Raw genomic sequence first — 17,025 nt, 5'->3', positions numbered from 1 at the left:
GCAGAAACTACCGCCGGAGTTCAAGTTCTGATTCAACCTGCTTCTTGATAGTTAACCTGCCTGGAATTCGATCATCATAGATTTTGATATTTACAGTTGACCCTTTTAATTACTACAATATAATACAACACAACATTCTAAAACTGATGTGACTGCTTTGTCACTTCAACATTTCAATCCTCGAGTCTTTTCATACGAAAGATGAGAGAGACAAACATGATCAAAATTGGAGACAATCTCATGTCATGTGGAGTGACTGTGTCAAATATTATTACTAATATTGTTATTAGTAGTAACTACTACTTACGAAAAGCACAATATTCTTTTATATTAAATTTAAGTAATGTGGGAGTAAGTATATGTTCTTACTTAAAAATGGCGTAGTATTCCATTATATATTGACAACTTGATAGTACTAATTTACTTGTTACGAAAATACAGTCACGCTCTAAGTCATTCACAATTAAGATATATAATGACTTGCTTGGGACAATTTAAACACAACAAGTCTACTTCTCAAAGAAGGGAACAAATCTATATATGATAATATAACATCACATCTGAATGAATTGGAATTTTTACATCCATTTAAGAGACTGGACAAGAATCAGAACAAAACAAAATACATAAGTTGCCAAATAGTGGAATAGATCGTTTGCCCAGAAACGAACAAATGCATGTTTCTAGTACATGTAAGTTAACTTATATACTTTTTTTTTAAGAAAATAAAAAATAAAAGTTCGAGTGGTTTCAATATCAACTCTAATTTCCATTACGACCCACAAATCGACTTTCTATCATTTATTATTATTATTATGAATACCAATATATTTCTGTGCGTGTAACACATTTCATATGTACATAACATTTATTTGCATTAACGCTTGCTTTGAGTGTTGTGTGGCCTAAAAGAGGGTGAAGAATAGAGTGAGAAGAATTGGCAGACATAAAAGTCATTAAAATTAAAAAAAAAATATATCTCCTTCAGCTCAGCTTAGGCAAATTCATCAAATTCTTGAGGTTGAGAATATCTCCTTCCAACCAAGTCCACATCTCTCACATGAAATGATTTTCTTACACAACAAACAATCTGCATCTAGAAATACCCATTTTCTCCCTATTATCAGATTCTTCATTCCCATTGGCCCAAAAATACTTAAAAATCATTCATAATTTTCTCAAATCAACATCAACCTCACAATCCAACCCACTAATCCTTTCCTATGAAAAACATATCATCATCAGACAGTGCAGTGCAGTGGCAGAGAAAGAAAGAAGAAACCACAGAAATTGGAATCAGAAAGACTGGTAAAGTTGTGGCATACCATACAAAGGCAAACACTTTCTGTTGTTGACGTGTAAACTAACACTCCCATTCATTTCTTTTTCTTTTCATTCCCATTCCCACACAATAAAGCATCCTTTCCTTCCTCCACTTCTTTCTCACAAATACTATCTTCCCTTCCCTTCGCCCAAACAATTAATTAACCACTACCCAGCCTAGCGTACCATGCTTCCCCCCAATCAACAAACTCAATCCACGCCCAAAACAACCCAAAATCCATTTTCATCCGGCAATTCCTCTGCATACGGATCAACTCAACAATCCCATCAGACAGTAGAAGCTGAATCGTCCGCGGATTCTGTACAGCCAAAGAAGATGCTAGAGGAGGAGAAGAAGAACACGTGTACTACAGTTACTGTAGCGACGGGAATCGAGAATAGCTGCAGTAGTGGGAGGGAAAGGCTGCAGAGACATAGGATAGAGGTGGCGGGTCGGGTTTGGATACCGGATATGTGGGGTCAAGAAGCTTTCCTCAAGGACTGGATTGATTGCGGGGCTTTTGATGCTTCGCTGGTAAACAGCAGTGTTATGTCCGCCAGAGCTGCGTTGGTGGAACAAGGACGGACGCTCAATTCCGCCACACCAACCGTTGCTAATTACTAGTAATCTAATCCCTTCTTCTAGATGAGTAGATTTTCATGGCTCCTATATATATATATATATATTAATTAGAAATAAATAATCTGAATATTTCGCAGCCCATGTTGATATATAGTCTTGATTTATAATCCACACATTTTTTATGAGAAAAAAATGAGAGATGGAGCTGATGTGTTTCTTTACTATCAGAGAATACTAGAGAAAAGTTTATATTTATGACAGATACATCGGTTTACGCCACGCAAATACCAAAGTTGATTTGTGCCTATTCAATTCAATCTTGTATGCTCACGCCCTAGAAGCTATGTATCTTCTTTTACTTTCGATGTGTCGCTAAGGCAACTCCTTTCGGGAAGAAAATAAATCGCTTAAAAACTGGATAGCAAATCTATTCACCAGCAAGAATACCAGTGGCATATAAGTAAAGTAATGAAGGGCTTTATCCCGTGTTCATACAGAGCAACCTCATATTTAACAGTATCAATTTCACTTCCTGCTGTGCACAAAATTGTGAGGTGGGAATTATATTCTCTAATCATATTCAGGCTAATAACTCTTGTTTTGTTGAAATATACAACAAAGAATTAGTACAAAGTGACGAATTTCAGTTTTCAAGAATAATCAAGTGGTGAAGCTAGCTTAGTGCTAGACATTCAGCCTCTAAATTTGGAGGGAGTATACTACTACTTCGCCATGAAGGAACTTTTACAGCTGCAGCCACCCACTGCACTTGGGTTTGTGGACACCTGAAGGCAAAAAGCTTCCTTAAGGATTCAAATGGAATATGACTGGTGGAATACTGTCTACTGATAGCCAAACACAAGATATTGCATAACATCAATAGATTACGGATAAAGTTAGATAAAGCATTACTCATAACCATGCTTATCAGTTATTCAGGATACTGACAACAAAGAATGTGCTGATTTATTCTAGAAATGAATTGAAATAATTGTGCAAATCTACTTGGAATTCTTGCATTGCTCTAACACACTTGCACAGCTATAGTGAAGAACGCTATTACCACAGTAACCTATTAAAGTGTAAATCTGGTGAAGTCCCAAAAAAGCATAGGAGTTAGGACAAGCTTCAAACATACTAATATGATGTTCAACACGCCATATGTTTCAGCCTCTGAAAGTTTAACAAAATGGTAGTAATTAAGCACCTAAAGATGTCTATTGACAGAGAAACATACTCATCATCCAATTGGCAATCAGGCAGATCCAAGAATGCTGATAGAGGCAACAATATGAACATAGCCTTGACCAATAGAGATCAGTCCTTTTCTATGAGAACAAATTTAACCTTCTTGATCATACTATACTGTAAATGCTAGGATAGATAGAACATATGCGAAAGATTCCGAAACTTAAAACATATTATGGTAACTGTCACATCAGACAAGAAGAAAGTATGTGCTTGAATGCTGAACTTGCCAATGATGGAATGGTTACAAGAATTCCAGGGTCAATAGTAACTTTGAAAGGAATATGAGAAACATTATAAGTTTTGCTTTTGATCTCTGGAAGTAAACTTGTTCTTGTATATGAACAACCAAAGAGAGCAAGATAAATAGAAAATGCACCTACTACTAAAAGCAATTCAACTATTACCCATTTGATCCGAGCAAAAGGTAATAAGCACAAATATTATCTTTACTAATGTAAGATGAGTACAATAACTCAACAAAACAGTTATTTCCACCGTCAACCAAAGACATAATACCTAGATCTTTAACAGGCCAAGGATGGATGGCTATAGCAATCAGTGATTAGACATAAGATGTTACCAACTTAATGTAAAAAGGATATACTGAATGTACCTGGAAAGCAGAGCGGATCAGCTCTTCGACATAATCAACAGTAGCACCTTTGACGAAGTCAAAGGAAACATTATCGACCACCAACTTAACTCCATCTTGCTCAAAAATCCTACAAAAATATCACAACCAAATGAATTTTCTTTTAGGACCTAGCAAATATCACAACTAAATTATATTAAATAATAAAATAGAACCAAGCGAATTCCAAAATTTTTGAACAGCCAATCACCTATCATCAGCATTTATCTTATTATCTAGTGAAAAGTTGTATTGGAACCCAGAGCAACCACCAGCTTCTATGCTCAAACGCAGCAACCTCTGACTAGCTTCCTCAGCTTGTAACTCTTTCATTCTCTGTACACATTGTTGAAAACCATTGAGTTCTTATCTAGCACAACGATTATTCAAAACTCATCAAATAATAGAAGTATAATGCAACCTTATAATCACAAACACATAAAGATCTTCAATTATACTTTATGTTTGGAGATATGAGCATAAAAAAATATCATGCTTTCTGCAATACTTAACCTACCTACGTATCCCTTTGTTCTAAATCCAACAAAGATTTAGTATTGTTGCAAAGATTCAGATAACTAATTGTCTTTCTTCACTCCCAATGTAAATAATGAGAGAAATTTCTCATTTCTGCACGTGCGGGAGTGGGCATCACCTGAAATGGGAAACACATAGCATCTCCTTTCCTACTACACACAATTTGCATTTAGGGATGTCAGCTCCCCGCAAAGTTGAGTCAATTACAATACTCGACATCATCAAGCGCCAAAATCTCCACGACAACAAAACTAGTATCCAATAAAAAAAATTATAGAAACAATACAGCAATATACTTGATTCAACTCCATCCGAACAAAATAAAAAAAATAAATTAAAAAAGCAGAGAATAGTACCCGAACACAGCTGTCGGTCATACGTACGGCGTCAGGAGATGATGACGGAGATTCCGACGAAGATGGCTGAGGTTCTTGGAGAGCGGAGGATGAGCTGAGAAGCCTAGAGTTCTGACGAAGCCGGGCAGAGAAGTAGGGCGCAAGCCGATGAATCAACGAACGCGACGACGTCGTCATTCTCTCTCCTTCCTCCTTTTCTTCTTCTTCAAAACATGCTATATTGATTTTTCTGCATCAGAGGAATCAAATGCGATAGTGATTTGGAAGAAATTGTTTTCTGTTTTGAGTTCTTCTCTTCTGCTGTTTCCAGGAATTGATTGGGTATTGCTGGAGCTTCTCCTGCCGAACACGCGATCACATGACCCGATTACTCGAATTCTTCTAATAATAGTACGGGCTCTCTATTGGGCTGATCTCATCCTCTACTTCGGCCCGTCAAGCCCAAATATCCATAATTTGGGCCTCAGAAAAATAAAAAATATAAATTACATTTACCATCTCCTGAAATTTGATATAATTACAAATTCTTTCACATTGTAAAAAGGTCACAAATACTCCCTCAAATGAAAAATAATTTATAGTCCTTCAACGATGATATAAAAATTACTATTTTACCCTTACTATTTTTTTTTAAAAAAAAGCATTTGAAAAAAAAATGAGAACGGAAAAGTGGATAATCTTTAGATAATATTAATTTATAAAAATAGTTTGTAAAATTTTAAAAAGTATATAAAATTATAATCATAATATAAGAAGATATTTGGATAGTTCACCATAAAAATTAAATAAAAAAATTAATAAAATAGACTCATTGTTATACAGATATTAAAAATTAAAAAAATATTTATAATTTTTTAAATAATGAGTAGATTTTTATAATTATGCTAAACTATAAGAAGGTGATCGCAATTTACTCAAATAAAAATGTCCATTGGACCAATTTGAGTTATCCTAATTGGGCCCAAGTATAACAATTTGGGCTAGAAATTTCAGAAGCCCAATTTTGTCGATTCAGTACAAAGCCACCGGATTTTCTGTGAGAGTAAGCTCAAACTAGTTTTGTTCATAGATTCTCCGTCAGCTCATAGACCGATTCGCCGGCGTTAACGACAGTGATCCTTGTCCGGTCCAATACGCCATCGTATTGGTACGTTCCTCTCTTTCTCTCTGCACATCAAGACACATACATTTGAATTAGACTTAGTTGTTGAGAATTAGATTCTATTGTTTTTTCTGTATAATCTGTTTGATATAATTTGTTTGATTACTCCGCCTGGAACATTTCGCATGTTCCGCTCTCGATCAATTGTAAATCTTAGTGTTTCTCCTTCATCTTCTGATCTGTTTGTTAGTGCATGCTGCCGTTGGTGATTTAATATGTTGCTGTTTGGGTTTATTTCTTGATGATATGTAGGTTTGTTGTACTTAATTGAGGAATGAACGATTTTGTAAAATGATTTTTTTTTTGGAAATCTCTGTCTAAGATTGTTTCTCTTTCCGCGAAGTTTCATTTTCAGAACCTCTGCTCCCATTCTTGAGATCTTATTCAAAATCAAAGATGCAAACAGCAAACTCCTCTACAGAAGAAGAGATATTTCGAGTTAGGAAGCTAGAGATCTCGGACAAGAACAAGGGTTTCGTCGAGTTACTGCAACAGTTGACTGTGTGCGGCTCCATCTCCGACGAGGCTTTCAGAGAACGATTTGAGGAGCTCGCTAAATGCGGAGATGACCACGTCATATGCGTGATAGAGGACAATAATTCTGGGAAGATTGTTGCCACTGGGAGTGTGTTTATCGAGAAGAAATTCATAAGGAATTGTGGGAAAGTTGGTCATATTGAAGATGTGGTGGTGGATTCCAGTGTTCGAGGTAAGCAATTAGGAAAGAAAGTTGTGGGGTTCCTCTCTGAACATGCTCGAGCGATGGGGTGTTACAAGGTGATTCTTGATTGCAGTGTTGAGAACAGACCCTTTTATGAGAGATGTGGTTTCAAGCAGAAGGAGATTCAGATGGTGAAGTATTTTGTTTGATCAACAACGTTCTTGCTCTTCTGAAAGATCACATTTTGAATAAGAGATGTGAACCATTATCAGAAGTAAGGTTCTAGTCTTGGTTTAACTGTATCTTGACTACTTCGTGTATGGATCTAAATTTTCAGCCCAGTACAGGTTTTATTACAACACATTGTTATATTATGGATCTTTCGTGCACACAGAAAAAGAAATAACTTTCCTATTGCTGTGAATCTTCTGCAGCTTCCAGGTTTCATATATTTACATATCATTTTGGGAAAATTTACCATATACTGAAGACTAGTATTTGTTAGTTGACAGTATTATTGGTTTTGACCATAACCGACCAGGAACGAGCAGAAGAAGATGGACAAGGAAACAACAAAGAACGGCTGTTCTTCATTTTTATTTCGAGGATGTACACACAGACTACTTATAGATACTTATTACAAAAACACAGTCACACGTACAACCTTATTTATACATTTCCTCGCACAACCTCATGAGGAACCACGCTTGGTTGATTGCGATTCTACACAAAGATAACTCGGAATTGGCATTGCTGGGGTCGCATGTTGCACCTGCGAGGAAGGTCCCTAGCCCTCTGGTAAACCTGCTGTGATTGGCCCTCCTGGTAGCCACCCTCCTGCTGCTGCTGCCTCACTGCTTGCCTAATGGCCTCACAGCGGCACCTCTCGTCCACGTTCCTCAGCTGCTGGCAGCAATCTCTCAGGGACTGCTCGGACTGCTGATTCCCAGTGCTCATTTCCAGAACTTCATCCTCTTCACCACCATATGGGCTGCGTCCTTGCGACAAGTACCTCTGGCAGGACCTGAACTGCCGGCCCTGCAGCTGCTGGCGGCACTGTTGGCTCTGCTGGTTGGCTTCATCGTCGATGGCTGTGGTGGTCACAGTGGTGGTGTAGGTCGTGGCGCTGGCCAACGCTACCATGGCCACCAGGAGGACTGCTGCGAGTGCGAGCTTCTTCGCCATGGTTGTTCTTGAACTGAGATTTATATGTAGGAAAGGAGTAGATGAGTTTACAGTGGTGTGAGAATGGTGGAGGGGTTTGAAGGGGGATTTATAGTGGTTTTGTGCGGGTGCATGGCTTTTACGTGTTGATTGATGGAAGAGATAGGTGGACGGGTTTTGCTGAGGGGACTGAGGCTGGCGTTTTCGAGCTTCCACATCGATGTCTACATGCAGATGTTGCCAAAACAGAGGACTTGAATTTTTTAGAACTTCTCTTTTGGATCTAGTTTAATTAATATTTGTTCCTCTAACACAAAATGTTTCTCTTTCTCGTAAGTGTCTGAACTAGTGCTAAAGGAAACTTTAATGGCCAATTAACAGAAATTGAGCTGGTCATAAAAGACATCCTTATCCATGGAGGAGACAAACTAAAATAATGAGTTATTAGCATATTACAACTCAACAATTATACCTCTAACTCTTGTTTAAGTTCCCTTGATGCATCTTTAGCTCCAAGGACAGTTCCACAGTTTGGGCTCAAAACTGCATATCAAAGATCTTGGGTTTGAATTGGGTGTGTGCTTATAAAAAAAGAAGAATAAAGTTGCATCATTAACAACATAAGCAAAAAAATTATTTTAAATATTATTATATCTTTTATTTCATTTAACATAACTACAAATATTACATTACCTAATTTATTTCAAAGACAAATTATACACATAAAAGTAATATACAATACAAAATTCAATCCCCTATAAAACGAAAGGAAAAATCTATTAATTTCTAGTCGACTCTCGAATCCTTTACAACACTTGTCTATTTCTTTTGTCTTCTCTAAATTTTAACTTGTTTATCAACCCATTCAATTTAGCTTATAAAAGCATTGTAGACATGGACAACATGTGACGCAATTTTTCTCTTTTTGAACTCAATGGCATGTGATAAGTGCCTACTAAAGCACAACAACTACAATCACTTCAAAAGGTCATAGAATGGATGACAGGGTTTCAAGTGGATGGAGCCCAACAACAACCCAAATTTGATCCATTCATCACACCCCTCCTCACTTGTTATTTGTAATTGAACTCCCAAAATCAAATAAATGAAACTCCTAAGACTTTGTCATGAATATAATTTTATACTATCAAAATTATGTTGCAAATATAGTTCTATCTTCATATTCAGATTTGGTAATCACCTCTATACTAGCATCATTCTGAAACTTATAGTTTATTATCTATAATATTTATTATAAAGAAAAATATACTTTTCTAGGTTTCAAAATATATCTAACAGAGTGATTGTGTTTGGAACGAGTCATTGATTATAACAAATTTGTTTGATTACGAATTTAATAAAATAAATATAATATTATAAATTTTCAACACATTATAGGTAAACGGACACAGAGATTTGTGCAATATTTTGCGGTTTGCATTAATATGGAAGAATTGCATTTACATCCCATAAGTTAACATCTTCATCATTTTGATTTTATTATTTTTTAACTCGCCATAACTTCAAGAAAATTATAATTTCAATATCAAGTCTTAGTTTTATTTAATTTCTAGCAAAAACAACTTTCATTCCCCTCAAAACTTAAGGAAGAGCATTTCATACACGAGTCGTTTTTATAAAAAACTTAACGATATTAAAGATTTTGAACTAAAATAAAAGTTTTCAAAATTATAAAATGCAATGTGGTGAATTAAAATACAAGGACACTAAAATCATAAAAAAATATTAACTTATGGGATGTAACTTATCATTTTCTTCTCAAATGAGAGAACTACAAAAAATAGAGGGGAAAAAGAAAAAGAAGTTCCCATTGGGATTCTGAATCCAAACAGCGGTGCGGGCGCCCATTTGGGAATTAGGGCAACGGCCAACATTATTATAAAAGCCCTTTCAATCTTCGATTATGCCGTCAAGAACGGCAGAGTGGAACTCTGGCATTAACATCGCCTTTTCTACGACTTGCCTTCAAGGCTACATATTCCTTTTTGTTCTGTAGAACTGTCCGTCATATGTGAATTTTGATTTATAGTCATATGTATTATTGCTTCACATCGTCTGTTGTTTTTTCACCAAAGTCGATTCTTTTTCAATATTTCTTTCCGTTGATGATGAAAGCTATGGAATGATGATAATCTCAGCTATGTGCAGACGCAGCATCGGCCGGGAAATAATTCCGGTGGTGCGATGAGCGGCACTTTCCACACGAGATTTCTGATCTCAGGTTTTCTTCAGCCGTAAATTTAAAGTTTCGCGGATATTCTTTTTATTTTCTTTTCCACGTGGAACTTGTTTCCTCATTATTTTCTTCACCAATGAATTATATTCTTTTTCCTTCTTCCCCAATTCCTTTCACCGAACAGAGTGTTAATGCCGGCATGCATATGGATATCTTCTTATTAGTTTCATTTTTCTTAAATCATTTTATGATTTCAGGCCTTGAATTCAGTGATTTTATTTTCCAGAAACAGAAAATGTAGATGCAGATTCATGCGAGTTTTGCTACTTGGAAGAAATGCTTCTAAATAAGAACTGCTTATTTGAAAGTTGAAACGACCTTTTGCCAAGCACTGCAATTTCGAATTCAAATCATTTTTTGAATCTTAAATATTTCAACTTTTACTTTGAATTGTATTAGAATAGGGTGTACTTACAATATCATCAAGAAAAATGTTTTTCTTATATTCATTCCATGTGAGTAAGCCTAATTTAAAGAGGTCGTTGAGGCTTTTCAGAAAGCATGTACAACATTTTTTGAACATTGCTTTGCTTTTTGAATAAGCATCATCGTTGTAAAATTCTTTTCTTCGTTAATAACCATCAGTTGGTTATGAACAAATTTTTCAAAATTGTGGGCAGTCTTCTTCGAGGTATTTGTGCATCGTGAGACTCAATAGACCAAATTTGGGCTCAACTGCTCGAGACACCACTGGACTTCCCATTTTCGCCTACAGTTCCAAAATATTTTGAATATTGTGAATAACTTTTTCTAAAAACAATTAATATCATCATAATTGTGTGAACATAAAAATAATGTTATTAATAAATATTCAATTATTTAGACATTTGTATATGTATTATTTAATTTTTAGAAAAATAAGTCTTAAATGTATGTGATATGAGCAAAAAAATGACGCTTGAGTCCACTTAGAGGAAAAAGTAGTGATCAAAATGTTAGAAAATAAAAGAATATAAATAAGCAATGTTATTTGTTGTTTTTTGTATATAAGTAAAATTTTAATTATGAAATTAAAGTGTTCCTTTTAGCTAATGTTGAAGTATGAAAATGAAAGTTGTAGTATAAAGGTAAAATGTGTCTTCCCCTTGGGAGGCTTTCTATTTATAAGCAATTATAAGTCGGTTAGAGAAAATTGAAGCCCTGATTTGGTGGAGGATTTTCATAAATTTGGTGAAACATGATTCAAAATGGTTGGATAATGTTGTACCTCTTATGATTTGGTGGAGCCTCCCCAACAGTTGGAGGATCCCCGAATTCAAAGGAGGGTCATTTCCTAGCAGTTGAAGACCCGTGATTTTTGGATGGTGATTTGGAGTTTGTTGTGGATGAAGGTATATTTTAAGATTAAGGATGCCTTCCCAAATTTTCGGTGAGGTGATTGAGGCGAGTGTTTCTTCCAATTGGAGCCCAACCTTTTAGGATTTATTGGTTACTTCTGACTAAAAGCTCATGTGTACCCGAAGGGGCTACTGGTCTTTATTTGACTCTGTGAGATTAGCCTCTTGAGATCCTACGTGGATGTCACCCAGTCAATTGATATAGATTGACTTTAACTGGGCGTGTGAGACTTTCTTGGATTTGCACCATTTTGAATTTAAACATATTGAACTTCTTTTAACCAATTTATTTTTCGAGACACTTCTTGTCAGATTTCCTAAGTGCTCTACCCAGATTGAAATTCTTAGAGCCACTGGGCCCAACCCTGAATTGAAGAGGGACACATTAGGTCTTGCATTCTTTTGGACTTTGGCAATCTCTTTTTCTTTTTTTGCTTAACTTTTTTGGGCTAATCTATTTTTATAAAAAATCAATAATATATTATTATTTTTATATGTAAGAGAATAAATTTTTTATTAAATTTAACTTATTTTAGTGCGTATTTTAGGTATAATAATTTATTTTATGAGGTTTAGAGTAATTTTTTCACTTCGTTATATAAGAAATTATGTGTAAAAATACATAAATTTGGAGCTGAAGACTGCCCAGCAAATCAAAATGTTGGAAATGTCCGTTCCCTTAAAACCTGCAGATTGATCATTGGTGTATAAGGCTATCTTAAAAGAGGAACAATGAAGTGATCAGACCTATTGCGACGTTCAATTTGAATAACAAACGAGAATGTATAATAATAAAAAGTCTGTTTCTCGACGCTTTTGCATCATTTGAAAAAATACTCATGTGCAATATTACTAACGGACCTTACCTGCATCTAATACATATATCTCTGTGAAAGGCAACACGTCAAACCTGTGTGCTTTATTCACTCAGACTTTTCAAGCTCTTTGAATCTTCGATCCCATTCTCGTGTCTCATAATCCTGCTCGAACAAATCCCTCTCAGTACTATAGACAATTCTCTCACTCCCAATGAATGTCTTCTGAGCCATGTACCGAGCACTTAAGAACTGAAAGTATTAGATAAAAGAGGTCACATCGCAAAATCATAGTACTTCTTTCATGCACAAAAGAACTTCGAATCAGTTTGATGATGAGTTGGAAATGGAACTAAAGACGATTGGACTGATCATGGCTGTGAAGTATCAAATTATCAATAGGGCGTTTACTGTTTACCTTTCGCCTCAAAGAGAGATCTGGTGATTCAAGTGCCTTGGCACGCTGTTCCCTCGCTCTGTTCCTTTTGACAATTTTAGCATTTTTGATTTGAATGAAAAACCACCGAATCAATGGAATTGCAAAGAAAGAGCCAGCATAGATCTGCAAGGTTAATGGTGAACTTAGAGAAGTAAAACAACATTGGATTATTTCAGCAGCAACAAGACAAAGCATCCAGTAGCAAGTATATATCTAAAATGGCACCATTGCTTCTAGAGAGTAAAACAGTAACATGCCATTTAAATCATTGTTACTAATAACAGGAATAAGAGCGACCGCTATACGACTTCAAATGCTGAAGGATGAACTAAAACTGTATAGCTTCAAAAGCTGGAATGTGCAAAGCATCAGAAAACAAAATGATGGTTACCAATAGTCTATCTTATCCAATTAAGGGAATAGATTGTTCATCAACTTTTGCTGTGTGGCTGGTAGCTAAAATATGAAAAATGAGAAAATCCAAATAATACCCTGATTTGTAGATAAGCAAGCATATCGGTTAAACAGAGAGATCAAATGAAAAAATGACTTGCTTCTGTGGTATAAAGCAATCACCAAGGAACTTCTCTACCTTGAGATGGTCTTTGTAAAGTTGCCTTTTCTTTTTAAAGCAGTGTGACAAGAACGATTATAGTTTTGAGTCACAGCTAGCTCTAGTTTACGTCACATAGAACAATACAATCAAAGAAGAGGCATTAGTTGTTGCATACCTGAAGTAAGGAAAATATGTCTGGTACAAATGTTATGAGTCCACTCGAGCTAACGGTTGTATCCCTTCAAGACAAAATTCAAACAATGGGATAAGTGAGTTAGTGGAATAACCTCTAAACCAAAACAAATGCAAGCAGAATCATACTTCAGCATGGTACCAAGAAGTATAACCCCAAATAGATTAAAGCCACCTAACCCAACCACCATTGCTCTCTCTGAAAAACTGGTTTTGCTGCATAAGAAAATATCTCATATCAAACAACAGAAATACATGAATTATCAAATTAAAAGACTAAGAACAAAGAGTACCTGAATCGCCATGTTTTTTCCTTAAAAAACTTATCAACATCTCCAACCCAATCGGTCCATCTTTTCCCAATGTATTTCTTCCGCCCATTCCTCTGTGGAGCAGCAGTGCGTTGTAGTGATGGAAAACGGTATAAAATATTCCCCTGCAGGTCCTTCTATTTAATCAAAAAATGAGGAGATATTGATTTATGTGTGCTCACACTTTATACTACTATACAATTAAGGGACTTAGAAGTACATCCACCATAAAGTATTCATATACCGAAAAGGCAACATAAACTCTAAGAAACACCAAGTGAAGAGAACGAACCTCATCATCTACTTCCGCCTGGCCATCAAATCGAAGAAGCACCGGTAGTATGTATGAGTCATCATCCTGGAGTAGTTGAAAGTAGCATAATAAATAGCAAAAAAGCAAGATGTCAACAGAAACAGATATGAAGGTAATTATGCATGAATACACGCAGAAAAATATGCATAACCAACAATATATACATACACTCAAGAGACAAGACTAGCATGCGCTCAAACTCTGCTCCTATAGATATAGGAGTTTGGACATAAGCAGATGGAATCAATTGTTAAAATGTTTTAGCAAACAAAAGCATGTCCAATTACATAACAGAAACCGATCATACTAGTTCTAAGTTAAATATTTCCATCAATAAATTCCAAACCAAATGGGATTCACTGTCTTTGTTAATTCTCTCAAAACTCAACATAATCAACTGAAACCTGGAAAGCAAGAAAGTCAAGCTGATTTCTTGATGAATGAGCCAAATTGAATAGTGAACGCCAAGCCAAGTTTGGTTATACCATGTCTTCAGTAGTCTCCAGATCAAGAAATGGAGCAAGTTCTTCGGCTGTGACAACACCGCCATTTGAAGTTATGTATTCTCCAATCTGCAGAAAGAATAGGGGCAAAACAAGTTATCAACACGAAATTAACTGTTGATTGTAACAGATAGGCAGACCATTTTAGCTGTTTTCATGTATATAAAACAGATTAGAAAAGAAAGTGAAGGATGCAGCATTAAGTACCAAGACCAGTCAAATTTCATATATTAGAGTCCGAACAGCATCAGTTTAGCTCGACTTGGCCCCAGCATATTTTTGGGTTTGTGCAGTGTGTGCAAAATCTAAATAAATTGTGAAAGAAAATTGATGACAACAAAATGGATTATGAAATTAAACAGTACATAATAAAAACATTGAAGTAACGGACCACTGAAATCAATGCTCATATATTACCAACTTCCATCTCTCTTCTTCAATCCCTTGGTTGGGATCACCATCCCCAAATACAAAGGAAAAAACCTGAAAAGTAGGAATAGCATTTGTTTATCTTCAGTTAGTAGAAGAAACTACAACTAGAGAAAACATAGTCAGAAAGTGTTTCTTACAGACTCAAAGAAGTTCATCCCACCATCACCTTCTCTTACTCTTCTTCTCCTGTAATAATATAGATCCCAGTACCTGGATAAACGAATTAGATATGTAAAATGAAGGAAGATTCCTCCCGAACTTCAGTACATCAGACAAAAGTCACACAAATTATGCTGGCATTTATCTTCTACAACGTAGTCAGAGAAGTTATGTAGGACAGAAGCTAATGAGTAAGAGGGCTAATCTGGCTGATAAGTAACCCTTTTCCAATTATGAGATTGAGAGTAACCATCCTCAGCAATTACGAACTTTCAACTCTCAAGGCCTATTTGTTGTTCGAGGGGAAAGGAAGCTTTAATTGTCTCTGAAAGAGGGAGATTGCAAACCTTTCATTGTGTTCTGCATGGTTCAATATCATAATAAAAGCAAAGGAAACGATAACATAAAAATTACAACCCCTGACATGTACATAGAAAACTAACTAATTAAGCTATGCCAAAATGAATGGGGTCTTCTTGGTTTTTTGAGTTCATCCAACTCTGGCGCTAAAACTACTCATGTGTTAGGAGTGGTCATTGTGCTCTCCCTCCTCCCCATCCACCCTTTAACTTCGTACAAAGTACAAACTATGGTTGAAGGTTCACTAATGTCCAACAACACTTTCCCCTGCCCCAATTTTCGAGCCATTCTTCCTCCAAATGAAACCTTATTGTGAAATATGGCAGATGAAAATTAGTTACAAACTGGTCGCTTTTTGTGTTTGGTCTGCGTCAAGAACATAGCAAAAGGTATACTAAGACAATATACAGATTCCTGAAAGCACACAAAGAGTTCAAAGCACTTCCACAAATTTTCCAAGAAGTTAAAGAACATGCCATGTGGCATATAGCATGTTAGTTTAACACGGTAGCATGATGAACAGTTAATCCCTTTATGTATCTTTTGCAGTAAATAGATTATGTGAAAAAATAAAATAAGTTGTTTGTTATGCAACTAAAAACCCAGAATTTAAGTTCTGATATTCTCACAAGATATGTAAAGCTTACTAGTGTGGAGCAAATATTAGCAATACCTAGCAAATAGTCCAAGCATTAAAATGCAGCTTCTTAGAAATTCACATGAATGGTTTCACTTAGACCCTCTTTTTACTCTATATATTGGATAAATAGTAAGTTAGACATTACCAGAACAAATCACTTAAGTAAAAGGTGAAACCAGAGTCGTATGATCTTCCGCGTCTGCCACGGTCGTCTGACTCACTGTTAGAAACCATGAACAGAAAACATTAAAATTATTAAGAAAAGAAAAAGGTTATGCTATAAAGATTGCATTATGAGTAGTTAAGTTTTTTAAAACTCAGTTATGGACATGGAAAGATTAGATCCCGTACCGACAACTCCAGGCTATAGCAATAATTGTGGTACATACAAGAACAATGGATGCAATCAGTGCCGTGCCAAAGGAAACCCTCACTAAATACTCAGCTGCCATCTGTCACCAAAAACTCCATTCCAATCAAAATATAGTCATCGAGAACCAGAATTTAATACAAAAGGAAAAGGCCTATACCTTCCCCTTTTCCAACAAAGGTTCAGCTCTGATCCTAAATGATTTTGCCGCAAGCTTTGATCGATAATCCTTCGGAAAAACATATAAAACATCACCTTCATCGGACACCTATTAAGGAACAGCATCAAATCATAACTATTCAACAGCATGTTCCACATTACGAATAAACAATCATCACATTCGCAAATTACAGCTCCAATGCATGAGAAATGACCTCTAAGAAACCATTGGTGTCGGCAGCCAGAGCCTGTAGAGCTTTTTGAGCTTCATTCAACTTGAGCCCGGCTTTGCTCGCCACGTCCCCAACGGTAACCCTCGGTCCGCTGGAATCAATGGCATCCATGGCTCGGTTCCGCACGCCGGACGGCAATTTATCACTCTCCACACTGCCGCCGGGGCTAATTGCCATCGACATGCTGCCATAAACACTACTGCCGCTGCTGCTGCTCGCCCTAATTACGGAGATGGAGGTTCTGCCGCACCACAATCTTGGGGGTTGAGCAAGAATCACGG

General features: G+C 36.2%; 5 protein-coding genes across 8 annotated transcripts in view; 2 read left to right on the top strand and 3 right to left on the bottom strand.

The window, feature by feature from the left end:
• Nucleotides 1,511-1,948, top strand: LOC110012931 (protein BIC1-like). The gene has a single exon (XM_020698068.1). It carries the CDS (start codon nucleotides 1,511-1,513, stop codon nucleotides 1,946-1,948), a length of 438 nt encoding a protein of 145 aa, XP_020553727.1.
• On the bottom strand, nucleotides 2,335-5,028 carry LOC105174068 (iron-sulfur assembly protein IscA-like 2, mitochondrial). The gene is made up of 4 exons (XM_011096035.2): nucleotides 4,682-5,028; nucleotides 4,000-4,124; nucleotides 3,771-3,879; nucleotides 2,335-2,691 (listed from the first exon to the last, which is right to left on the bottom strand). Exons 1-4 carry the CDS (start codon nucleotides 4,856-4,858, stop codon nucleotides 2,629-2,631), a joined length of 474 nt encoding a protein of 157 aa, XP_011094337.1. The 5' UTR covers nucleotides 4,859-5,028; the 3' UTR covers nucleotides 2,335-2,628.
• On the top strand, nucleotides 5,699-7,161 carry LOC105174066 (glucosamine 6-phosphate N-acetyltransferase). 4 transcript variants are annotated; one of them, XM_020697983.1, is made up of 4 exons: nucleotides 5,699-5,828; nucleotides 6,187-6,778; nucleotides 6,939-6,945; nucleotides 7,046-7,154. In XM_020697983.1, exon 2 carries the CDS (start codon nucleotides 6,240-6,242, stop codon nucleotides 6,711-6,713), a length of 474 nt encoding a protein of 157 aa, XP_020553642.1. In that variant the 5' UTR covers nucleotides 5,699-5,828; nucleotides 6,187-6,239; the 3' UTR covers nucleotides 6,714-6,778; nucleotides 6,939-6,945; nucleotides 7,046-7,154. The 4 variants fall into 4 exon arrangements, with proteins under 4 accessions (XP_020553642.1, XP_020553641.1, XP_020553640.1 ...); XM_020697982.1 differs by lacking the exon at nucleotides 6,939-6,945 and having other exon boundaries at nucleotides 7,046-7,161; XM_020697981.1 differs by having other exon boundaries at nucleotides 6,187-6,945; nucleotides 7,046-7,161.
• Nucleotides 7,071-7,766, bottom strand: LOC105174067 (2S albumin). The gene has a single exon (XM_011096034.2). It carries the CDS (start codon nucleotides 7,687-7,689, stop codon nucleotides 7,228-7,230), a length of 462 nt encoding a protein of 153 aa, XP_011094336.1. The 5' UTR covers nucleotides 7,690-7,766; the 3' UTR covers nucleotides 7,071-7,227.
• LOC105174065 (uncharacterized protein At5g03900, chloroplastic) overlaps nucleotides 11,942-17,025 on the bottom strand; it is a gene marked incomplete in the record, with an annotated part of 5,607 nt that continues 523 nt past the window's right edge. The window contains 13 exon segments of the mRNA XM_011096030.2: nucleotides 11,942-12,329; nucleotides 12,496-12,639; nucleotides 13,248-13,311; nucleotides 13,394-13,480; nucleotides 13,558-13,712; nucleotides 13,868-13,933; nucleotides 14,374-14,460; nucleotides 14,809-14,874; nucleotides 14,961-15,033; nucleotides 16,128-16,202; nucleotides 16,334-16,434; nucleotides 16,513-16,620; nucleotides 16,727-17,025. Coding sequence (XP_011094332.1) covers nucleotides 12,186-12,329; nucleotides 12,496-12,639; nucleotides 13,248-13,311; nucleotides 13,394-13,480; nucleotides 13,558-13,712; nucleotides 13,868-13,933; nucleotides 14,374-14,460; nucleotides 14,809-14,874; nucleotides 14,961-15,033; nucleotides 16,128-16,202; nucleotides 16,334-16,434; nucleotides 16,513-16,620; nucleotides 16,727-17,025 — 1,469 coding nt within the window.

The sequence above is a fragment of the Sesamum indicum genome, linkage group LG11, assembly GCF_000512975.1.
Source record: "Sesamum indicum cultivar Zhongzhi No. 13 linkage group LG11, S_indicum_v1.0, whole genome shotgun sequence".
In the NCBI taxonomy this organism is placed as follows: domain Eukaryota; kingdom Viridiplantae; phylum Streptophyta; class Magnoliopsida; order Lamiales; family Pedaliaceae; genus Sesamum; species Sesamum indicum.
The sequence above is the reverse complement of the archived record's forward strand: the minus strand, read 5'-3'. Positions and strand labels throughout refer to the sequence as shown.